Source organism: Jaculus jaculus, chromosome 3 (genome assembly GCF_020740685.1).
Source record: "Jaculus jaculus isolate mJacJac1 chromosome 3, mJacJac1.mat.Y.cur, whole genome shotgun sequence".
Taxonomy (NCBI): domain Eukaryota; kingdom Metazoa; phylum Chordata; class Mammalia; order Rodentia; family Dipodidae; genus Jaculus; species Jaculus jaculus.
In genome coordinates, this window is record NC_059104.1 from 64,730,035 (window position 1) to 64,751,762 (window position 21,728).

The following is a 21,728-nucleotide window of genomic DNA, read 5'->3' on the forward strand; positions in this document are numbered from 1 at the left end:
GGCCGTTCTAAGAAGTAAATTTATAGCCTTGACTGCCTATATTAAGAAATTAGAAAGGTCGCAAGTAAACGACCTAATGCTTCGCCTTAAAGCCTTGGAAAAAGAAGAACAAGGCAAACCAAAAATCAGTAGACGGGAAGAAATAATAAAGATTAGGGCAGAAATTAATGAAATAGAAACAAAAAGAACAATCCAAAGAATTAATGAAACTACGAGTTGGTTCTTTGAAAGGATAAACAAGATTGATAAACCCTTAGCAAATCTGACCAAAAGAAAGAGAGAAGAGACACAAATTAATAAAATCAGAGATGAACAAGGTAACATCACAACAGATTCCAGAGAAATTCAAAAAATCATAGGGACATACTATAAAAGCATATGCTCCACAAAGTATGAAAATCTGAAAGAGATGGATGATTTCCTTGATCTATATGACCTACCTAAATTAAATCAAAATGAGATTAATCACTTAAATAGACCTATAACAAACATGGAGATCCAAACAGTTATCAATAATCTCCCAACTAAAAAAAGCCCAGGCCCAGACAGATTCACTGCTGAATTTTACCAGACTTTTAAGGAAGAGCTAACACCATTGCTTCTTAAGCTTTTCCAGGAAATAGAAAAAGAAGGAATTCTACCAAACTCCTTCTATGAGGCCAGCATCATCCTGATACCAAAACCAGGCAAAGATAGAACAAAAAAAGAAAATTACAGACCAATCTCCCTCATGAACATAGGTGCAAAAATTCTCAACAAAATATTGGCAAACAGAATACAAGAATATATCAAAAAGATCATTCACCTGGACCAAGTAGGCTTTATCCCAGAGATGCAGGGATGGTTCAACATACGCAAATCTATAAATGTAATACATTACATAAACGGGTTGAAGGACAAAAATCACATGATCATCTCATTAGACGAAGAGAAAGCATTTGACAAAATCCAACATCCCTTCATGATAAAAGTCCTACAGAGACTGGGAATAGAAGGAACATATCTCAATATAATAAAGGCTATTTATGATAAGCCTACAGCCAACATATTACTAAATGGGGAAAAACTGGAAGCTTTTCCACTAAAATCAGGAACAAGACAAGGGTGTCCACTGTCCCTACTTTTATTTAATATAGTTTTGGAAGTCAGCCATAGCAATAAGGCAAGAGACACACATAAAAGGGATACAAATTGGAAAGGAAGAAATCAAGTTATCATTATTTGCAGATGACATGATTCTATACATAAAGGACCCTAAAGACTCTACTAGCAAGCTGTTAGAGCTGATCAAAACCTACAGCAATGTAGCAGGATACAAAATAAATACACAGAAATCAGTAGCCTTCATATATGCTAACAACAAACACACAGAGGATGAAATCAGAGAATCACTCCCATTCACAATTGCATCAAAAAAAAAAATAAAGTACCTTGGAATAAACCTAACCAAGGAAGTAAAGAATCTCTACAATGAGAACTTTAAAACACTCAAGCAAGAAATTGCAGAAGACACTAGAAAGTGGAGAAACATCCCTTGTTCCTGGATTGGAAGAATCAATATTGTGAAAATGACAGTCTTACCTAAAGCAATCTACACATTTAATGCAATCCCTATCAAAATTCCAAAAGCTTTCTTCATGGAAATAGAAAAAAACAATCCAAAAATCCATTTGGAATCACAGAAAACCTCGAATATCTAAAATAATACTGAACAGGAATATATATGCATATACATCAAATAAATTTAAAATTTTAAAGATTAAAATCATTAAGTTAAAAAAATATATATATATATACATATATATATATATATATATATATATATATATATATATGACACTACCTTTATCCGTATCAATAGCCAAGGATTGTAGAGTACTTTATCATATGTAATACACTTTCTTCATATGTGAGCCTTTTTAACTTCCCACATCCTCATAAAATAGGTATTATTGCTCTTTCCCTGTTGTGTACCTCCCTCTGCCACCCCATTCTCTCTCTTCTCTGTCATTCTCTTCCACACCATCCCTCACCTAGTACAATAGTGTAGCAGACAGATTCAGGTTCGCTGAGATAAACTTCTAGATCAGGCACAGTTATGGAGGAAGGGATTTATTGAAGCTTACAGTTCCAGGGGAAGTTCCATAATGGCAGAAGATGCTGGCCTGCCTTCACATGCCCAAACAGACAGAGAAAAGTACAAGCCAAAAGCCAAAAAGCCACACAGCACAGCACACTTCAGGAACTCCAGCTAGGCACACTTTGCATATCTTTAGATAGAAATCTGAAACCCACCACCACACCTAAAGATCACCCAGTGACATTGCCTCCAGCCAGGTGGCTAAAGATGCAAGCTACAAACAAATAAACAACTGAATATACTGGGGGCCATCTATTCTATTTAAACCACCACAAATAGTCTTGGGCTAAAATGTGTGTGTGTGTGCGCGCGCGCGCGCGCGCACACATGTGTCCATGCGTGTGTTGGTGTGCATGTGTGTGAGTGTGTTCCTTATAGCTTACAGATGTGTAAGACCCAGGAAATTAAGAAACATGAGCCAGCTGTTGTGGCACACACTTTTAATACAAGCACTCAGGAGGCAGAGGTAGGATGATTGCCATGAATTCAAGGCCATCCTGAGACTATATAGTGAATTCCAGGTCAGCCTAGGCTAGTACCAGACCCTACCTCAATTTAAAAAAAAAAAAAAGAAAGAAAAGAAAAGAAACTTGTCCACATTTATGGTTTTTGCCTATAAAGGGCATTTTCTGTAAACTGTTGGTCTCTTCTTGAATTAACAGTGATGTTTTCTTTCCAAAGGAAACAGATAGCAGTGAAGATGAAAATATTGTTGGACCGATGCCTCCAAAGGGACCCATTAACTACAGTGTAACAGCAGAGTTTGAAAAAAGGGCCCAGAGAATGAAGGAAAAACTGACCAAAGGAGATGATGTAAGTTTTAAAGGCTTTAACAAATCAACTGCATAGTTTAAAAATCTAAACCAGCTAGAGAGATGGTGCAGTGTTTAAGGCACTTGCTTCCAAAGTCAAAGGACCCAGATTCACTTCCCCAATACCCACATAAAGCCAGATCCACAAGGTGGTGCATGCATCTGGAGTCCATTTGCAATTGCTAGAGGCCTTGGTGGGCTCTCTCTCTATCTCCCAAATAAGTAAGTAAAATATAAAATATATATATATATATTTTTAAATCTGGGCTGGAGAGACACCTGTCTATGAAGCCTGAGGACCCCAGTTCGAGGCTTGATTCCCCAGAACCCACGTTAGCCAGATGCACAAGGGAACACACACATCTGGAGTTCGTTTGCAGTGGCCAGAAGCCCTGGTGCAACCATTCTCTTTCTCTCTCTCTCTCTCTCTCTCTGTGTCTCTCTCTCTGCCTCTTTCTCTCAACATCTGTCGCTCTCAAATAAATAAATAATTTAAAAAATAAACAAAAAAATGTTTAAAAAAAATCTAAGCCAGGTGACATGGTGTACACCATAATCCCAGAACTGGTTGGGAGTGGGGGGAGGCAGAGGCAGAAAGATCACCACAAGTTCAAGGGCAATATGGTCTACTTAGCAACTTCTGGGCCAACCAGGACTACACATCAAGCAATGATGATGATGAACTAAATTTTAGGGATACTAATATATATTGTATATTATATAAATTATATATAGTATATATAAATACATATATTTATATGCATTTATAAACACAGAACTGTATACTCCAGAAACAAAAGCAATATTGCTAAATTTGTCTGTTAAAGCCACTCCAGAGCTAGGGTTGTCGTTTTGTTGGTACAGTGCTTACCTAGCATGCACAAAGCCTTGGACTTGATCCTTAGCATTTCATAAACCAGGCTTGATGGTGCAGGTCTGTAAGTAAAGGTCATCCTTGGCTACATAGTGAATTTGAAGTCAGCTGGGCTGTCTCTGAAAAAAAAAAATTTAAATTAAAAATCAATAAATAAAAATTTTCTGTGGCTAAAGATAAAAGAATGACAGGTTGGATGAAAGTACTTGTGGATTGTGGAGATGGCTCAGTAGTTAAAGGCATATGCCTGCAAAGCCTACAGGTCCAGGTTCAATCCCTAGTATACACATAAAGCCAGATGCACAGCATGGCATGTGTATCTGGAGTTTGTGTGCTACAGCAAGAAGACCTGGCACACCCATTCTCAATTTCCCTCTCTCTCAGACAAATAAGTAAAAATATTTTTAAAAAGAATTTGGGGGGGGGGGCTAGAGAGATGACTCAGCAGTTAAGACTCTTGCCTACAGAGCCTAAGGACCTGAGTTTGATTGTGCAGTACCCACGTAAAGCCAGATGCACAAAATGGCACATGCATCTGGAGTCTGTTGGCAGTGGCTGAAGCCATGGCATGCCCATTCTATCTCTCTCTCTCTGTTTACAAATAAAACAATAAAAATGTTTTTAAAAAATATTTGTGGGGCTGGAGAGATGGCTTAAGAGTTAAATGCTTGCCTGTGAAGCCTAAGGACCCCAGTTCGAGGCTTGATTCCCCAGGACCCATGTAAGCCAGTTGCACAAGGGGGCTCACTCATCTGGAGTTTGTTTGCAGTGGCTAGAGGCCCTGGGGCACCCATTCTCTCTCTCTCTATCTGCCTCTCTCTCTCTCTCTCTTTCTCTGTTGCTCTCAAATAAGTAAAAATAAACAAAAAAAATTATAAAAAATATTTATGGCCAGGTACAGTGGTGCACACATTGAATCCTAGCACTCAGAAGACAGAGGTAGGAGGATCGCCGTGAGTTCAAGCCCACCTTGAGACTACATAGTGAATGTAAGGTCAGCCTGGATTAGAGTGAGACCCTACTTTGAAAAACAAAATATAGATATATATAGATATACATGTATATATAATTTGTGGGTCTGAAGCAATGGCTCAGCAGTTGAGACACTTTCCTGCAAAGCCTAATGACCTGGGTTCAATTTCCCAATACCCATGTAAGGTCAGATGCACAAAGTGGGACATGCATCTGGAGTTCGTTTGCAGTGGGTAGAGGTCCTGGTGTGCCCATTCTTTCCCTCCCTCCCTTCTCCCTCCTTCCCTCCCTCTCTCTTTCTCTTACTCTGCATATAAATAAAGTGTGTGTGTGTGTGTGTGTGTGTGTGTGTGTGTGTGTGTGTATTATTATTATTATTATTTATTTTATTTTTTTTTCTTTTTGGTTTTCCGAGGCAGGGTCTCACTCTAGTTCAGGCTGACCTAGAATTCACTATGTAGTCTCAGGGTGGCCCTGAAGGTCACGGTGATCTTCCTACCTCTGCCTCCTGAGTGCTGGGATTAAAGGCATACACCACCACGCCTGGCTAAATAAAAATATTTTTTAAAAAGTATTTGTAGGTCTGGAGAGATGGCTTAGCAGTTGAGCGCTTGCCTGTGAAGCTTAAGGACCCTGGTTCAAGGTTCGATTCCCTAGGACCCACGTTAGCCAGATGCACAAGGGGTTGCACGCGTCTGGAGTTTATTTGCAGTGGCTGGAGGCCCTGGTGCGCCCATTCTCTCTCTCCCTCTCCCTCTCTATCTGTCTCTCTCTCTCTCTCTCTCTGTCTGTCGCTCACAAATAAATAAAGAAAAATGAAAACAACGTTTTTTTAAAAAAAAGTATTTGTAATATATATGACAAAAAACTCAACCTTTTCTTCTGAAGTAGTAATTAACTAAACTTCAAACTTAGGAAACAATTATCTATACAAAACAGTATATATATTTTCAATGCTGCTTTCTTTTTCACTTTTTATTTCTCTTAAAGGATTCATCAAAGCCAATTACGAGAGAGTCCTGGATGACTGAGCTTCCTCCAGAAATGAAAGACTTTGGTCTTGGGCCAAGAACCTTTAAGAGAAGAGCTGACGACAGAGGCGGAGATCGCTCTGTCTGGACAGACACCCCAGCTGACAGGGAAAGGAAAGCCAAGGTGAGAGCTTGTTTGCTGCTTGTCTCTTCACATGTTCTGTCCACGTTGGCCTGATTTTGCAAAGATGCAAGGCAAGTTTATTTAAAGGTATTACTTTTTGAAATTATAATCCCAAAGGAAAATGTGGATTTTCCTTTGAAGAATAGGTTCTAGGAAGGAAAGTCACTGTTTGCTTACTATTTTCTAGTAATTGTCGTATTTCAAGAAATCCCCTTATTGGCCTTTATTTATAGAAAAAAAGCTAACCTTTGTGAGGCCAGTTTCTGCATCATCATAGAGCGAACTACTGAGGGATGAGCAAAATTGTATTTTGCCCGGGGGGGGGGGGGGATTGGAGGTAGGTAGGGTCTCACTCTAGCTCAGGCTGACCTGGAATTCACTGTGTAGTTTCAGGGTGGCCTTTAACTCATGGTGATCTTCCTACCTCTGCCTTGAGCAAAATTCTATTTTTGATGTTTATTTTTATTTTTTTGGTTTTTCAAGGTAGGGTCTTATGCTAGCTTAGGCTGACCTGGAGTTCACTATTTAATCTTGGTGTGAACACACAGCACTTCTCGTACCTCCACCTCACGAGTGCTGGGGTTAAAGGCATGTACTACCATGCCCAGTGGTTTTTATTTGATTTGATTTTGTGTGTGTGAGTGGTATGTGTGTGGTGTGTGCATGTTTGTTCCCACGCAATGCCCATGCTGTTACCTGTGGCAGAGTGTGTTTGCCTGCAGTGACAGAGAGGAGGGACATCAGATGTCCTGCTCCATCACTGACCCTGGGGCTTGCCATTCTTCCCCTATGGGACTGGGGTGTATGCATGCATGGCCACCCGCAGCTGCTTATGTGGGTCTTAGGAATCTAACAGAAGCAGGTTCTCAGGCCTCCTTACGCCCCCTGTGCTTACATAGTAAGCTGTCCAGACCCCCTTTGACCTTTCAAACTCCAAATTCCCTAGTATTTATATAACATTATCCTATATGCATAAAAGGAAATCTGTTAAATTTTCTTAAAAATAAAACCATACTATATCTCAAGTATAGTAGTTTCATGTTACTACTGAGACCGTCAAGAAGCACCTTCATGCCCCAACATACCTCAAAAGGGGCCTGATTGAAACTAAGGAAAATTGGCGAAACAAGCAAGGGTGCTGTTTTCCTGATGAACCAGATACCAGTACAAGGGGGAAGGAGACCAACACAGAGAAAAATCAACTCCTACCAAGCCAGAGAGCCAGAGCCCCAGAGGCCCCCAACACCTCAGCACTGAAGCAGACCAAAAATGAACCCAACATGGCTCAGGGAAATTTTGCGGAAGTGGGGGCGGAAAGAATGTCAGAGTCACATGTTGGGTCATGATTTGCAGAGACATTTATCATACCAATAACTGGGGGCTAACTCCACAATGCACGACCCATTTACATCAACAAGGAGGGTCCAATGGGAGGGGGTAGATCATGGATGAGCCTAAACAATGGTACCAAACTGCCTGTATTTGCTGAAAAGAAAACTAATAAATTAAATTTAAAAAAAAAAGAAGCATCTTCATTAAAATATTAAATATAGTACAAAAATGTTTAAAATTTGCATGTGCTATTTATACACACACACACACACACACACACACACACACACACACATACATATTTAAGTTTGCTTTTTGGGATATCTCTGTTTATTAAGAAATATCCAAAAAGTCAGGCATGGTGGCGCACACCTTTAATGCCAGCACTCGGGAGGCAGAGGTAGGAGGATCGCTGTGAGTTCAAGGCCACCCTGAAACTCCATAGTGAATTCCAGGTCAGCCTAAGCTAGAGTGAGACCCTACCTCATAAAACCAAAAAAAAAAAAAAAAAAAGAAACGAAAGAAATATTCCATTTTATGTTAGGAATTGAAACAAGTGCCTCCATCATTGCACATTAAAATTGGTCCATACAGAAGTTTTAATTACCATGAGGTATGCAAGGCAAATGACTCAGCTGTTGAAGGCACTAGCTTGCAAAGCCTCCCAGCCCGGGTTTGAATTCCCAGTACCCATGTAAATCCAGATGCTCAATGTGACACATGCATCATGGGTTTATTTGCAGTGGCTGGAGGCCCTGGCATACCCATACTCACTTTCTGTCTCTCCTTACAAATAAATAAAAAATTTTTACAAAAAAAGAAAGCACAAGAAATAAAATCATTTCCCTATCATGTTATTTAAAGGAAATTACCATAAGGCATGCCATATAAGTGCTAAACAGTTGTCTCTTTATGGGAATGGCTTCTTTTGTTCTAATCAAGGCACTTCTACATTTAGTTTATCCTACTAGCTTTTTATCCTGGATTCTTTGGATTTCTGTTTTCCTGTGGTGACTGTGGGTTGAATCTTGTTGCCCAGGTCAAAGCTGAAAGTGCTCATTAAGGCATTTCATTTTGAAGAGCTGTTTGTGAAGTAGAAGTATTGGGCTGGAGAGAGGGCTCCGTGGCTAAGGGTACTTGCCTGCAAAGCCTAAGGACCGTATTCTATTCCTCAGAACCCACATAAGCCAGATGCATGAGGTGGCGCCTGTGTATGGAGTTTGTTTGCAGTAGCTGGAGGCTCTGGCATGCCCATTCTGTCCCTCTCTCTCTTCCCCTCCCCTTCTTCCCTCCCTCCCTCCCCCCTCTGATAATAAAATATTAAGTAAATAAAATTTTAAAACCTAAAATGAAGTGTTAATGTGTGGGTGGCGTGTTGCAGTCTCCCATAGTATGCCCCCTGCAAATTTGGCACCATCAAAATCTCTGTGGTCCAAAAGCTGAAAGGAAATCTGAGAATGGTAATTAGAAGGTTCAGCATGATGAGGTGACCCATATACATAGAAGAAAAAAGAATAAGTGAGCCACAAATCTGGAAGGCTAGTGCTCCATGCAGCCCTGTCTTACGCGTTTGGTGTGAGGTAAGATAGAGTGTCACTCTGTAGCACAGACGGCTCTCAAACTCACAGCAGTCCTCCTGCTTTAGTCTCCTGGGTGCTGAGATTACAGACATGAGCCTACATTCTTGATTTTTATTAGCTACTTTTAAAAATGATCATATGCTGGAATTGTTGTAACTTATCTTTATAATAGTCCTTTATGATAGAATTGCTTGTGCTTATGCTTTTTTCCTTTCTTCTTTCAGCCTTTTGTTTTCTTTAAAGGTATATAAAGATGTCTAGCTCACAGCTAAGTATGCAGGAAGTCTTTATCAGAGGAAATGTCATAGAAAAATGACACAAATAGAACCAGCCAGTACGTTTGAATTTAATAATTTTAATCCTTATGGCTGAATTCTTTAGAACAAGTCAGTTTTTTTTAGCCCTAAAATATTTTTTCACTGTTTATACTAGACTGTTGTTAGTACTTCTTGAACTTGTAATAAGATATTACAGCCTATATAATCCTACACATTTATATCACAATTGTTTATCATCACGGAGCTATGGAGTCTTTAATCCTATAGAAAGTTAATGACTAACTTTTATACCATATCCTAGTTAGATTTTCTTCTTGATAGGTTTTCTCACTTCATCTGACTCATTTATTTACTTATTTACATATATGTATCTGTGTATCCCTGTGTGTGTACATGTAATGAACACACTAGGGCCTCTTGCATCTGCAAATGAACACCAGTTACTTACACCACTTTTTTTTTTTTTTATCTGGCTTATGTAGGTGGCTTGAGAATTAAACCCTGGCCAACAGGCTTGGCAAGCAAGCACCTTTAACTGCTAAGCCATCTTCCCAGTCATGTTACCTAAGTACGTCATGTTTGCATGTGTGCTATTGCAAATAGATTTGTTTGTTTGTTTTTGTGGTAGGGTCTCACTCTAGCCCAGGTTGACCTGGAATTCACTGTGTGATCTCAGGCTGCCCTCAAACTGTTGGTGCACTCTGCATGTGACTCTACCCTGCGTCATGCTATACTTGTGTGTCTTGGTTCCGGGAGGATTTTAAGTAGGTTCGTTGGAGTTTTCTATGTAGATAATCATCATCTATAAATAAAGTCCATTCCCTCTTTTCTGGCTATATGTGCATCTTTTTTTTTTTAATTCACTTATTTATTTGAGAGAGAGAATGGGCACACCAGGGCCTCTAGCCACTGCAAATGAACCCCAGATGCATTCACCACCTTGTGCATCTGGCTTATATGGGGTCTGAGGAATCGAACCTAGGTCTTTAGGCTTCACAGGCAAGCACCTTAACCATTTAGCTATCTGTCCTACTGTTGTTTTTCTTTTTACTGTGCAGAGTTTCTTTTTAAGCATTATTTTCCTATATTTTGTCATTGTTTGTCAAAACGCATCCTGAGTTAGATAAAACGTTATTTATTCCAGTTAGTTGGTTAAGTAAGATTTTGTTTTCTTATTTTCAGGAAACTCTAAGGCCAGTATACTAACTGGTCCCTTATCAAACATATAAATATTTCTGATTGGAAGGAATTCTATAGGCCTAGTTTAGTTTAGTCCCTTATTACTTAATACAAGTAAAATTGGCAATATTTATTTTTTATTTTCTCTTAAATAATGTGTTGTTATGTTCATTCTTCAGGAAATACAAGAAGCAAAGAAGTCACTCAACGAAAAGGATGAAGACTATGTACTGTCAGGAAGAGACAGGAGATTGGCAGAGCAAGTATCCTTATACAATGTGAGTAAGAAAATAATCATAGAGAAAGATAAGAAAATAATATCACCTCTTATTTTTCTTTTCTTTCTTCTTCTCCCCTCTTCTTTCTCATCTGTTTCTTTCTCTTTGTTTTTCTTTTTCTTTTCTAAGCCAGGATCTCACTACATACTGTGGGCTGCTCTCTAAAGTGATCTTTCTCCCCCCGCCTCTTTATTGGCATGCACACTATACTTGGCTAATCTCATGTAGCAGAGGCTGGCATCAAATTTACTACGCAGCCTTGAACTGCTGGTTCTCTGGGCCTGCAGCTCCCAAGTGCTGGGGTGACAAGTGCTCACCACCTCACCCAGTTTTATGTACTTCTGCTAGGGATTGAACCCAGGGCCTTGGCATGCGAGGCAAATGCTGTAACATCTGAGCTACATCACCAGCCTTATTGGTTTTCTTACTTTTCTTATGTCTTTCTTAAAAATTAATGAGTGTTCTAGCTCAAAGAAGAAATGTTGATCAATGAACCAATTGATCTCTGAAAGGTCTTCAAGTATTTATGAAAATTACCTCTGCTTTAGTTAATGAAAGCTGTGTAAAGCTTGATTTGCTGAACATGTGTTAGCCGGAACCACAAACGGTGAAATACACATGAAGCATTTTTGGGAATTGACCAAGGCGTAGCCGTAGTGGAAGAGAGGTGGAAGCTGGCGGTGCACTGGTAAGCAGTGAGGCAGAGTCACCATTGTTCAGACTGTGTTCTCTGGTCCAGAATAATTTAGCTGGAAATTAGAGAAAATAAAAAATTAAATTTTGTTCAAAGAAATTAAAATGGAAGCTAGAAAACACATAGACCTGAAAGATAAAAATGCAGCCTATCAAGCCAGGCGTGGTGGCACACGCCTTTAATCCCAGCACTCGGGAGGCAGAGGTAGGAGGATCGCTGTGAGTTTGAGGCCACCCTGAGACTCCATAGTGAATTCCAGGTCAGCCTGGGCTAGAGTGAGACCCTACCTCGGAAAACCAAAAAACAAAAAAAGGTGCAGCCTTTCAGACGTTCAGAGCACTTTATAAAGTGGTTTGAAGAGGTAAAATCGGAGTGATTTTTGGAATCACTGTTGGCCTAGGGCTGCAGGATTTAGCCAGGAGGCAGCATGAGCAACACTCTAGACAAATACTGAACTCTGTCAATGAGTGTATATAAAATACCTAGGTGGACACAAGATGATATCTGCCGTTTACTTTAAAACGCATCTAAGAATTGCGTCCTAAACATGCTGAAATGCTGGTTACTCATTATGAGATTTACTTTTCAAAATATTCTTTTGTGGGGGGAAGGGTTTGAAGTAGGGTCTTGCTGTAGTCCAGGCTGACCTGGAATTCACTTTGTACTCTCAGGCTGGCCTGGAACTCACAGTGATCCTACTACCTCTGCCTCTCGAGTGCTGGGATTAAAGACATAAACCACCACGCCTGGCCAAAATATTACTATATTCTGAAGACTAAAGTACTTTATAGCCCTCCCTTTTTAATAAGCACTCTTTGGTTTTTCGAGGTACAGTCTCAGTCTAGCCCAGACTGACCTGGAATTCACTATGGAGTCTCAGGGTAGCCACAAACTCACAGCAATCCTCTTACCTCTGGCTTCCGAGTGCTGGGATTAAGCACTTTTTATAATTTATCATGAAGACAAAATAAAGGATAATAGCCAGAAACTAACCATAAGTTTCCAAAGGTTGTTTAAAAAAAGTCCCATTCAAAATCATTTGCTCTAAATTTTATAAACTGTTAAACACACACACACACACACACACACACACACACACACGCATATAAACTTGGTTTTATTTCTGGGAATTGAATATAGCACACATTTTACCACTGAGCTACACCTTCAGCCCCATAAACATCTTTTTTTTTCATTTATTGTTATTTATTTATTTGAGAGCAACAGACAGAGAGAGAAAGAGGCAGATAGAGAGAGAGAGAGAGAGAGAGAGAGAGAATGGGCACGCCAGGGTCTCTAGCCACTGCAAACGAACTCCAGACACGTGCGCCCCCTTGTGCATCTGGCTAACTTGGGTCCTGGGGAATCAAGCCTTGAACCAGAATCCTTAGGCTTCATAGGCAAACGCCTAACCACTAAACCATCTCTCAGCCCCCCATAAGCATCTTAATTGAATGAATAACTATAATCAGTCAATAAGCTGGCCATTAAGCAAATTTATTTCCACACAAATTTGCTTTCAATTTAGGATTTTTAGTGAATTGACTCCCCTCATTGTGTTGGTTTCTTTGTTTTTGTTGTTTGTTGTTTTGTTTTGTTTTGTTTTGTTGTATTGTGTTGTGTTATGTTGTTTTTTTTTTTAATTTAATTTATTAGTTTTCTTTTCAGCAAATACAGGCAGTTTGGTACCATTGTTTAGGCTCATCTGTGATCTACCCCCTCCCATTGGACCATCCTTGTTGATGTAAATGGGTCGTGCATTGTGGAGTTAGCCCCCAGTTATTGGTATGATAAATGTCTCTGCAAATCATGACCCAACATGTGACTCTGACTTTCTTTCCGCCCCCACTTCCGCAAAATTTCCCTGAGCCATGTTGGGTTCATTTTTGGTCTGCTTCAGTGCTGAGGTGTTGGGGACCTCTGAGGCTCTGGCTCTCTGATTTGGTAGGAGTTGAGTTTTCTCTGCGTTGGTCTCCTTCCCCTTTGTGCTGGTATCCAGTTCACAGGAAAACATCACCCTTGCTTGTTTTGCCAATTGTCCTTAGTTTCAGTTGGGCCCCTTTTGAGGTATGTTGGGGCAGCTCTCTCCTTAGGATCTGCATCTATCTGAAAAAGAGAAGCAGATTCTCCAACAGAGAGTAAGTTAGCACCCGGAAAATTGAGATAACACTTACTTTTTTGATAGACAGTTTGATAGGTGTAGGCCCTCTTGTACCCCATGATTGAAGGTAGCTTGATACTGTAGAGTGGGCTTGTGTTTGGGTATGGTTCTGACTTGTTTCCCAGCTCCAGCTATGGGTCTAGTACCACTGAGTGGATCAGTTAGCCAAATCAAGAGCAGTTGGTTCCCCACCATGGCTGTGTGCCACTATTGCACTTGTGTGGGCATCACATCAGGTTATTTGTTGCTAATTAGGTTAGACAATGAGTTGCTTGGACAGATATTGGTCATTTTCCCCAGTCGCCCATGTAGCACCTTCTGGCACTAAACACACTGACTGTCTGGGGACTGACTCTCCTGGCTTCCAGCCATGCCATTCCATTTTACGTGTCAGCTGCATATGGAGTCTTCAGCAATAGGGTCTTACCACTGGCCTTTGGTGGGTCATCAAGTACTCTGACAGAAGTCTGTCATTGTTTTGGGAAACCTTGTAGGTTTCTCTGATCAAAAGCTCATTGTGGATGGTAGCCCCAAGCTGGAAGTGGGGGTTACAGGTCAGTGTCCACTAAGAAATTGAGGAAAAACATAACTAATATACATGAGTTAGAGAGGAGGGGGGGGGGAGAGGGAGGGAGGGAAGATGTAGAAGATTTAGGTTAGTCTTGATCCTACCCTCTCCAGTGTCTTGTGGTTCAGGTGTTTCCTGTAAGGGTCTAGTGAAGGTTCAGCCATTTGGTCTGTCTTTTAGGAAGTAGAATTTCATGGTACCATTGCCATTTGGGTCCAGATTACTGTTTTCCACCCTTCGATGCCCTCCCTGTCCTCCCATCCATCCTATTGTCTAGTCCATGAGGTGCTTGCTGGGTATGTAAGGTATCTTGGGTAGATTCAAGTTAGGTGTTGTAGATGAGTGAGACTATGTGTCGATTTTTTTTCTGTGATTGGGTAAGTTCACTGAGAATGATCTGTTCCAGGTTCAACCATGTTTCCTCAAATTTCTTTGTGTCATTTTTTTCTTACTGCTGTATAGAATTTTATTGTGTAGATATACCACATCTTTGTTATCCATTCTTCTAATGATGGGCATCTGGGTTGATTCCAGCTTTTAGCTATTACAAATTGAGCCGCTATAAACATGGTTGAGCAAATCTCTCTGGCCTGTGGTTTGAAGGTTTTAGGGTAGGTGCCCAGTAATGGTATAACTGGGTCTGTTGGTATTTCTATAGTCAGCTTTTTCAGGAGTCTCCATATTGCTTTCCAAAGTGGTTGTTCCATCCTGCATTCCCACCAACAGTGAATGAGTGTCCCTGCTTCCCCACATCCTCGCCAGCATTTATTTTCATTTGACTTTTTGATGTTGGCTATCCTTAGTGGGGTAAGGTGGAATCTCATAGTTGTTTTAATTTGTATTTCTCTGATGATTAGGGATGATGAACATTTTCTTAAGTGTGTGTTTGCCATTTCTATATCTTCCTCTGTGAATTGCCTGTTCAACTCTGTGCCCCATTTTGTGAGTGGGGTATTTGTCTTCTTATTGTTTAGACTTTTGAGTTCTTTGTAAATTCTAGAGATAAGGCCTCTATCAGTTGGATAACCTGCAAATATTTTCTCCCATTCTGTGGGCATTCTATTGGCTTTGCTTATTATATGCTTGTCTGTAAAGAAACTCTTCAGCTTCATATGATCCCATTGGTTGAGTGACTGTTTAAGAACTTGAGCCACTGGGGTTTTGTTCAGGAAGTCTTTTTCCATTCCTATATCATGGAAAGTACTCGGGGCGCGGGGATGTGTGCTTCCCTGTTTTTCCCCACTCTGTGCCCTCCCACTGGTAAAACGACCCTGATAGCCCTTAATTTCTTGCCTTTCTTTCCCTGGTATCTGGAATGCAGCTAGGTGGTCGCCATCTTGGCCGGAAGTCTCCCATGTTTTGTTTTTGAAGGCATTCCTCCTACCTCTGCCATGCTGGGATTAAAGGTTTGCTCCACCACACCCAGCTCTTTCTGCTTTTCCTTTTTTTTTTTTTTAATTTTTATTTTTTTCACAATTTTTATTAACATTTTCCCTAATTATAAAAAATATCCCATGGTAATACCTCCCCCTCTGCTTTTCCTTTTTTAATGTGATTGAGGTGGGGAGAAAGGAAAGGAAAGAATTGGTACTCCAGAGCCTTCAGCCACTGCAATCGAACTTCAGGTGCATGTGCCCCCTTGTATGCATATATGCAACATTGTACACTTGCATCCCTGTCTTTTTTTTAATAATACAGTTCCTCGGTGTTTCATATATACATAGATATTTTTTGTTTGTTTGTTTGTTTTTGTTTTTTTGAGGCAGTATCTCACTCTAGTCAAGACTGACCTGGAACTCTATGTAGTACCAGTTGGCCTTAAACTCACAGTGATCCATCTACTTCAATATTCTAGTACTGGGATTATAGGTGTGAGCCACCACACTTGCCTATAATTTCTTATACCTTAACATTAGTGACCTGTGTGTCACAGTGTATAAGTTCGGCTAAGCCAGACTAACAGTACTACATGTGCAACAACTGTTATGAAATCTCATTTCCAGTCTGGGTGTGGTAGCCTTTAAGCCCAGAACTCAGGAACAAAGGTAAGAGAATTGCCATGAGTTCAAGGCCAGCCTGAGACTACAGAGTGAGTTCCAGGTCAGCCTGACATGGATACAGAGACAGCTAGGAAAAAAATGTAAAGAAATAGTGCTAAGCCATTATGTTTTTACAGAAGTACATAGTACCCATGTAAAGCCAGATGCACAAAGTGGCACATATGTCTGGAGTTTGTTTGTACCAGAAGCAGCCCTGGCATACCCATCCTCCCTCCGTCCATCTCTCTCTCTCTCTCCCTCTCTCTTTTTCTTCCTCTCTCCTTGCAAATAAATAAATAAAAATATTAAAAACGTAACTTGTAGGGCTGGAGAGATGGCTGAATGGTTAAAGCACTTGTTTGCAAAGCCTAATGACCAGAGTTCAGTTCCCTGGTACCCACATAAACCAGATGCACAAAGTGGTGCATGAATCTGGAGTTCATTTGCAGGGGCTAGAGGCCCTGGTATATTCTTTCTCTTCCTCTCCCCCCACCCCACCCTGCCAAGCATGTGTTGCATGCCTTTAATCCCAGCACTCAGGAGGTAGAGGATAGCTGTGAGTTTGAGGCCAGCCTGAGTGAAGTCCAGGTCAGCCTGGGCTAAATAAAGTAAGACTCTACCTTGGGGTGGGGGTGGGGGATAACTTTTTGCATATTGGCTGCTGTGTGGAATATTTTCAGATGGAATCATCAATACTATATCAATTTCAGTCACTGAAAGACACATGAACACTGAATACAGGTCAGCTAGGACTCTTGAGTCTGGGGATGTACTCCATGGCAGCAGAGGTATTGAGCAAACAGAAATGGCTACTGGCCCACCAGGGAGTCTGTAAAGGAAATGTCCAGGAAATTGCCATTGAATAAGGTGTGGAGCTAGATCAGTGAGTTCCATGCTAAGTTAGTCCTCTGGGAAGCTTGTTAAAAATACTGGGGAGTGGGGAGGATACCAAGAGGGGGCCGGGTGTGTTGGTGTACACCTTTAATCCCTGCACCCTCGAGGCACCTGAGGTTAGCCTGGGCTAGAGTGAGACCCTATCTCAAAAATAAAAAAAATTTAAAAAAGAGGGCCTGTAGGGAAGGTGCTTGCCCTCAAAGCCAAAGGACCCAGATTGATTCCCCAGGACCCACGTAAGCCAGATGCACAAGGGGGTGCGTGCATCTAGAGTTCATTTGCAGAGGCTGGAGGCCTGGCATGGCCATTCTCTCCTTCCCTCTTTCTTTCTCCCTTTCTCCCTCCCTCCCTCCCTCCCTCTTTTTCTCTTTCTCAAACAAATAAATAAAAATATTTTTAAAAACAAAGATATGAACACATGGGCTGGAGAGATGGCTTAGCGGTAAAGCGCTTGCCTATGAAGCCTAAGGACCCTGGTTCGAGGCTCGGTTCTCCAGGTCCCACGTTAGCCAGATGCACAAGGGGGCGCATGCGTCTGGAGTTCGGTTGCATTGGCTGGAGGCCCTGGCGCGCCCATTCTCTCTCTCTCCCTCTATCTGTCTTTCTCTCTATGTCTATCGCTCTCAAATAAATAAATAACGAACAAAAAATAATTAAAAAGAAAAGATATGAACACAAATGATCCAGCAGATGTGCAACTCAGAGCCCTAGTTCTGAAATTTTTATTTCATCATTTTTTTTTCTCCTTGAATTGAAAATCTCATGCTTTGTCTTCTACAGTTATTCATTTTTCTACTTAGAAATTCAGTGACATTGGTGAATCACATTTCTGCCACAAAAATATGCACTTGAATTTGAGGTTGGAAAGTTATTTTTCAGTTTTCTGTGTCTAAGTGTTTAATTGTTAATACATTTCTCCTTCTACATAAAGTTGCCATTTCCATTAATCAAAATAATATCCAATATAGATTTTGATAATCATTAAATATTTAATAAATATTAATATATAATCATAATTGTATTTCACTAATATAATATAAAAATTAAAATGTTGATTTAATTCAGTCCCTTAGTGACAGACCCTGCCATTCCTGATCTTGGGGGATGGCCCTTGCTGCTGTGGTAAGGCCCGGCAGCAGCAGTACTTGTTATTCTCATGGTTTTTTTGTTTGTTTGCTTGTTTGTTTTCTTTTTATTGCTCATGTGTACGCAAATGTCAGGGAGGCAATCCAGGGCCTTTTGCTGCTGCAAACAAATGCCAGATATTTGTGGGCCACTTTTGCATCTGGCTTGTAGGTTGGCTTAGGAATTGAACCCAGGCTTGCAGGCTTTGCAAGCAAACACTTTTAATCACTGAACCATATTCCCAGCCCCTGTTTCACAGTTTCTAATAGTTAAGAAAAGAAAAAGAAGAAAATGGAAATGGAACATATTATGTTATAATGATGTCATTATATCCTGTGGACAATAATTCTTAAACTTCCCATTGAGCTTTTGCAACAATTATGCTAATGATCTATTGAATTTTCAACCATCAACATGTTAGGATCTCTTCATATTGGTCTCTTGTTTTCTCATTCCTTCTTTCTAAATCTCTAATGGGAGTTATAACATTATTTATAGAGCTGTTGTTAGGATGAAAAGGAGTAAATGGTTGGTAAATCTAATAGCGTTATCAAGTTATTCTTGTGTACCCGACACTGTACAAAATTCTTTGCTCAATTGCTCCTCCCTCACACAATGCTTGGAAATTGTTATATGACTCCTACTATTTTACAATTCATGACTAATGTACATTCTGCTAAAACCTTATATATCTATTCAGGGCCTGTGGCTCACACCTGTAATCTCAGCACTTATGAGGTGGGAGCAGGAGGATCAAAAGGTCAAGGACAGCCGGGCATGGTGGCGCACACCTTTATTCCCAGAATTTGGGAGGCAGAGGTAGGAGAACACTATGAGTTCAAGGCCATCCTGAGACTACATAGTGAATTCCAGATCAGCCTGGGCTAGAGCAAGACCCTACCTCAGAAAAAAATAAAATAAAATAAAAATTCAAGGCCCGGGCTGGAGAGATGGCTTAGCGGTTAAGCGCTTGCCTGTGAAGCCTAAGGACCCCAGTTTGAGGCTCGGTTCCCCATGTCCCACGTTAGCCAGATGCACAAGGGGACGCACGTGTCTGGAATTCGTTTGCAGAGGCTGGAAGCCTTGGCATGCCCATTTTCTCTCTCTCTCCCTCTATCTGTCTTTCTCTCTGTGTCTGTCGCTCTCAAATAAATAAACAAATAAATAAATTTTTAGGAAAAAAAAAAATTCAAGGCACATCTATGCTACATGTAGCAGACAGCTTCAGGTTTGCTGAGATGAACTTCCAGACCAAGCACAGTTATGGAGGAAAGGATTTATTGAAGTTTAAAGATCCAGTGGAAGTTCCATAATGGCAGAAGAAGCTGGCCTGCTTTCACAGGACCAAGCAGAGAGAGAAACACAAGCCAAAAAGCCAAAAGCCACAGCACACTTCAGAAGCTCCAGCTAGGCACACTTTGCATACCTTTAGTTTGAACTCTGAAACCCACCACTACACCTTAAGATCCATCTAGTGACACTACCTCCAACCAGGTGGCTGCAGATGCAAACTACAAACAAATAAAAAACTGAATATATTGGGGGCCTTCTATTCAAACTACCACATACATGAGACTGCCTCAAAAAGTTATTTAATTAGTTTGAATTTTTTTTACAGCTCCAGATTGAGCTCATCCAATTTACTGGAAATGTCTACTGTATAACCTTATTGGAAAAGTAATTTGTTATTGTGAGATTAGCAAATTAGACTTGCTTTCTGTGAGAAAGCCTAACCTTACTTTTTTTCCATTTAAATAAATGTGTTATTGATCATTCCTCTGAAACTTTTAATTCTACAGTAGGTACCGTGAATGTGTCTTGTAGATGAAATACAATCCTGCCACCAGTAACCACCATTCCTCACTACCTCCCTCCTCCTCCCCTTCCTCCTTCCTTCCTTTGTTGTAGTTTTAGTTTTGGTTTTCTGATGGTTTTTCAGGACTGGATATCTCTGTAGATCAGGCTGCTTCCTAAGTACCGGGATGACCGACGTATGCCACCATGTTCACCCATCCTCGGCCTTGTTTGCCATTGCCTTGTATGTTCATGGAGCTCTCTTCTCTTCTTTGTCCTTGCATATTTTTGTTAAACTGAACTTTATTTTAATTTTATTTGCAAGCAGAGAGAGAGAGATAAACAAAGAGAATGGGTGTACCAGGACCTTTAGCACTGCAGAGGGACTCCAGATGCATGCACCATCTTGCGTATTTGGCTTTATGTTGGTACTGGCAAATCAACCTAGGTCCTTTGGCTTTTCAGTTAAGCATCTGAGCTGCTAAGCCATCTCTACAGCCCTGCTCTTGCATATTTTAACATAGGGAGGGCATTTAAAGGATGTGACTGTTAGTAAATAAGAGGACAAATACATTTTTTTAATAATATGTATATTTACTTGCAAAGAGAACAAGAGAAAGAATGGGCTTGCCAGGACCTCTAGCCTCTGCAAACATACTCCAGATACATGTGTCACTTGTGCAGCTGGCTTTATGTAGGTACTGGGAAATCGAACCCAGGCCCTTAGGCTTTGCAGGCAAGTGCCTTAACTACTGTGCCCAAAGAAATACATGTTTAAGACACAGAAGGAAGGACACAAAGCCCACCTGGGTTGATCATCCTTGATTAAAGGAAGCTTCATTCATACCACTACTTCAGATTTTTCTGTTAGGTAGCCAGGAGATTGTGTTCTCACAAACAATATTTCCAGAGTTACTTCAGAGTTATAAAGGAAAGCATGCTTTCACTGGCGCTTTACAGGGAAAATCAGTTTTAAGATAAATGAAATGAAAAAGTTGACAGTCATTGTGAATAAGTCTTAAAATCATTCACACTTGGGCTGTTTAAATGGCTCAGCAGTTAAGGCACTTGCCTGCAAAGCCTAACAACCTGGGTTCAGTTCCCAAATACCCACATATGCCAGGTGCACAAAGTAGTGCATGTGTCTGGAGTTCATTTTCAATGGCCATAGAAGCCCTGGTGTGCCCATATTCTCTCTCTCAGTATCTGCCCGCATCTCTCTCCATGTATGTGTGTGTGTGTGTGTCTCAGTCTGTGATCTTTCTGTCTGTATGCTTGCAAATAAATTTAAAATTTTTTAAAACAAAATTACACTTAAATAACCCATGGACTCCACTGTATGGTCCCAGCTCTGGAGCTGCTGGTCTACACTGCCTGCATCTAGTCTTCTGCTTCCTCACTCCCACGCCATTCTTCTCAGAGGTCTACAGCAAATCCCTAATTGATTAAACTCATGGCCTTTGCAGAGACCATGTCTGAAAATGATGTATCTGAATATGCCATCACCTTTGCTAGCTAGGAGGCAAGCAAAACACGAGGGAGGCAAGTGGAATAAAAGTGCTCTGAGCTCTGGCACATGTCACCTCTGCACAGCCCCTGAATTGTACCTCTTCTGTGCCCTTTGTTTACCTGTCACACTTGTTTTCCTTCCACCAGTCAGTGCCTTCTCTCCCTACTGCTGAGGCTTCTTCTGTAAACTGAGGATAAAATGAGTTTCTTTCACACCCATCTTCGTGGCTCATACTCTTAATTATCGCTACTTAATCATCATAATAAATTTGTTTCTTTTTAGAACTGCACTGCATGTAGTTAATAGATATCCTCATTTAATTATCTGCCTCTGGTAACATTTT

General features: G+C 40.6%; 1 protein-coding gene across 1 annotated transcript in view; it reads left to right on the plus strand.

Moving 5' to 3' along the window:
* Nucleotides 1-21,728, plus strand: part of Gpalpp1 (GPALPP motifs containing 1) — a 44,751-nt gene that overhangs the window by 22,550 nt on the left and 473 nt on the right. Inside the window, exons 5-7 of the mRNA XM_045146507.1 lie at nucleotides 2,822-2,953; nucleotides 5,789-5,953; nucleotides 10,502-10,600. Coding sequence (XP_045002442.1) covers nucleotides 2,822-2,953; nucleotides 5,789-5,953; nucleotides 10,502-10,600 — 396 coding nt within the window. The remainder of the gene's footprint in view (nucleotides 1-2,821; nucleotides 2,954-5,788; nucleotides 5,954-10,501; nucleotides 10,601-21,728) is intronic.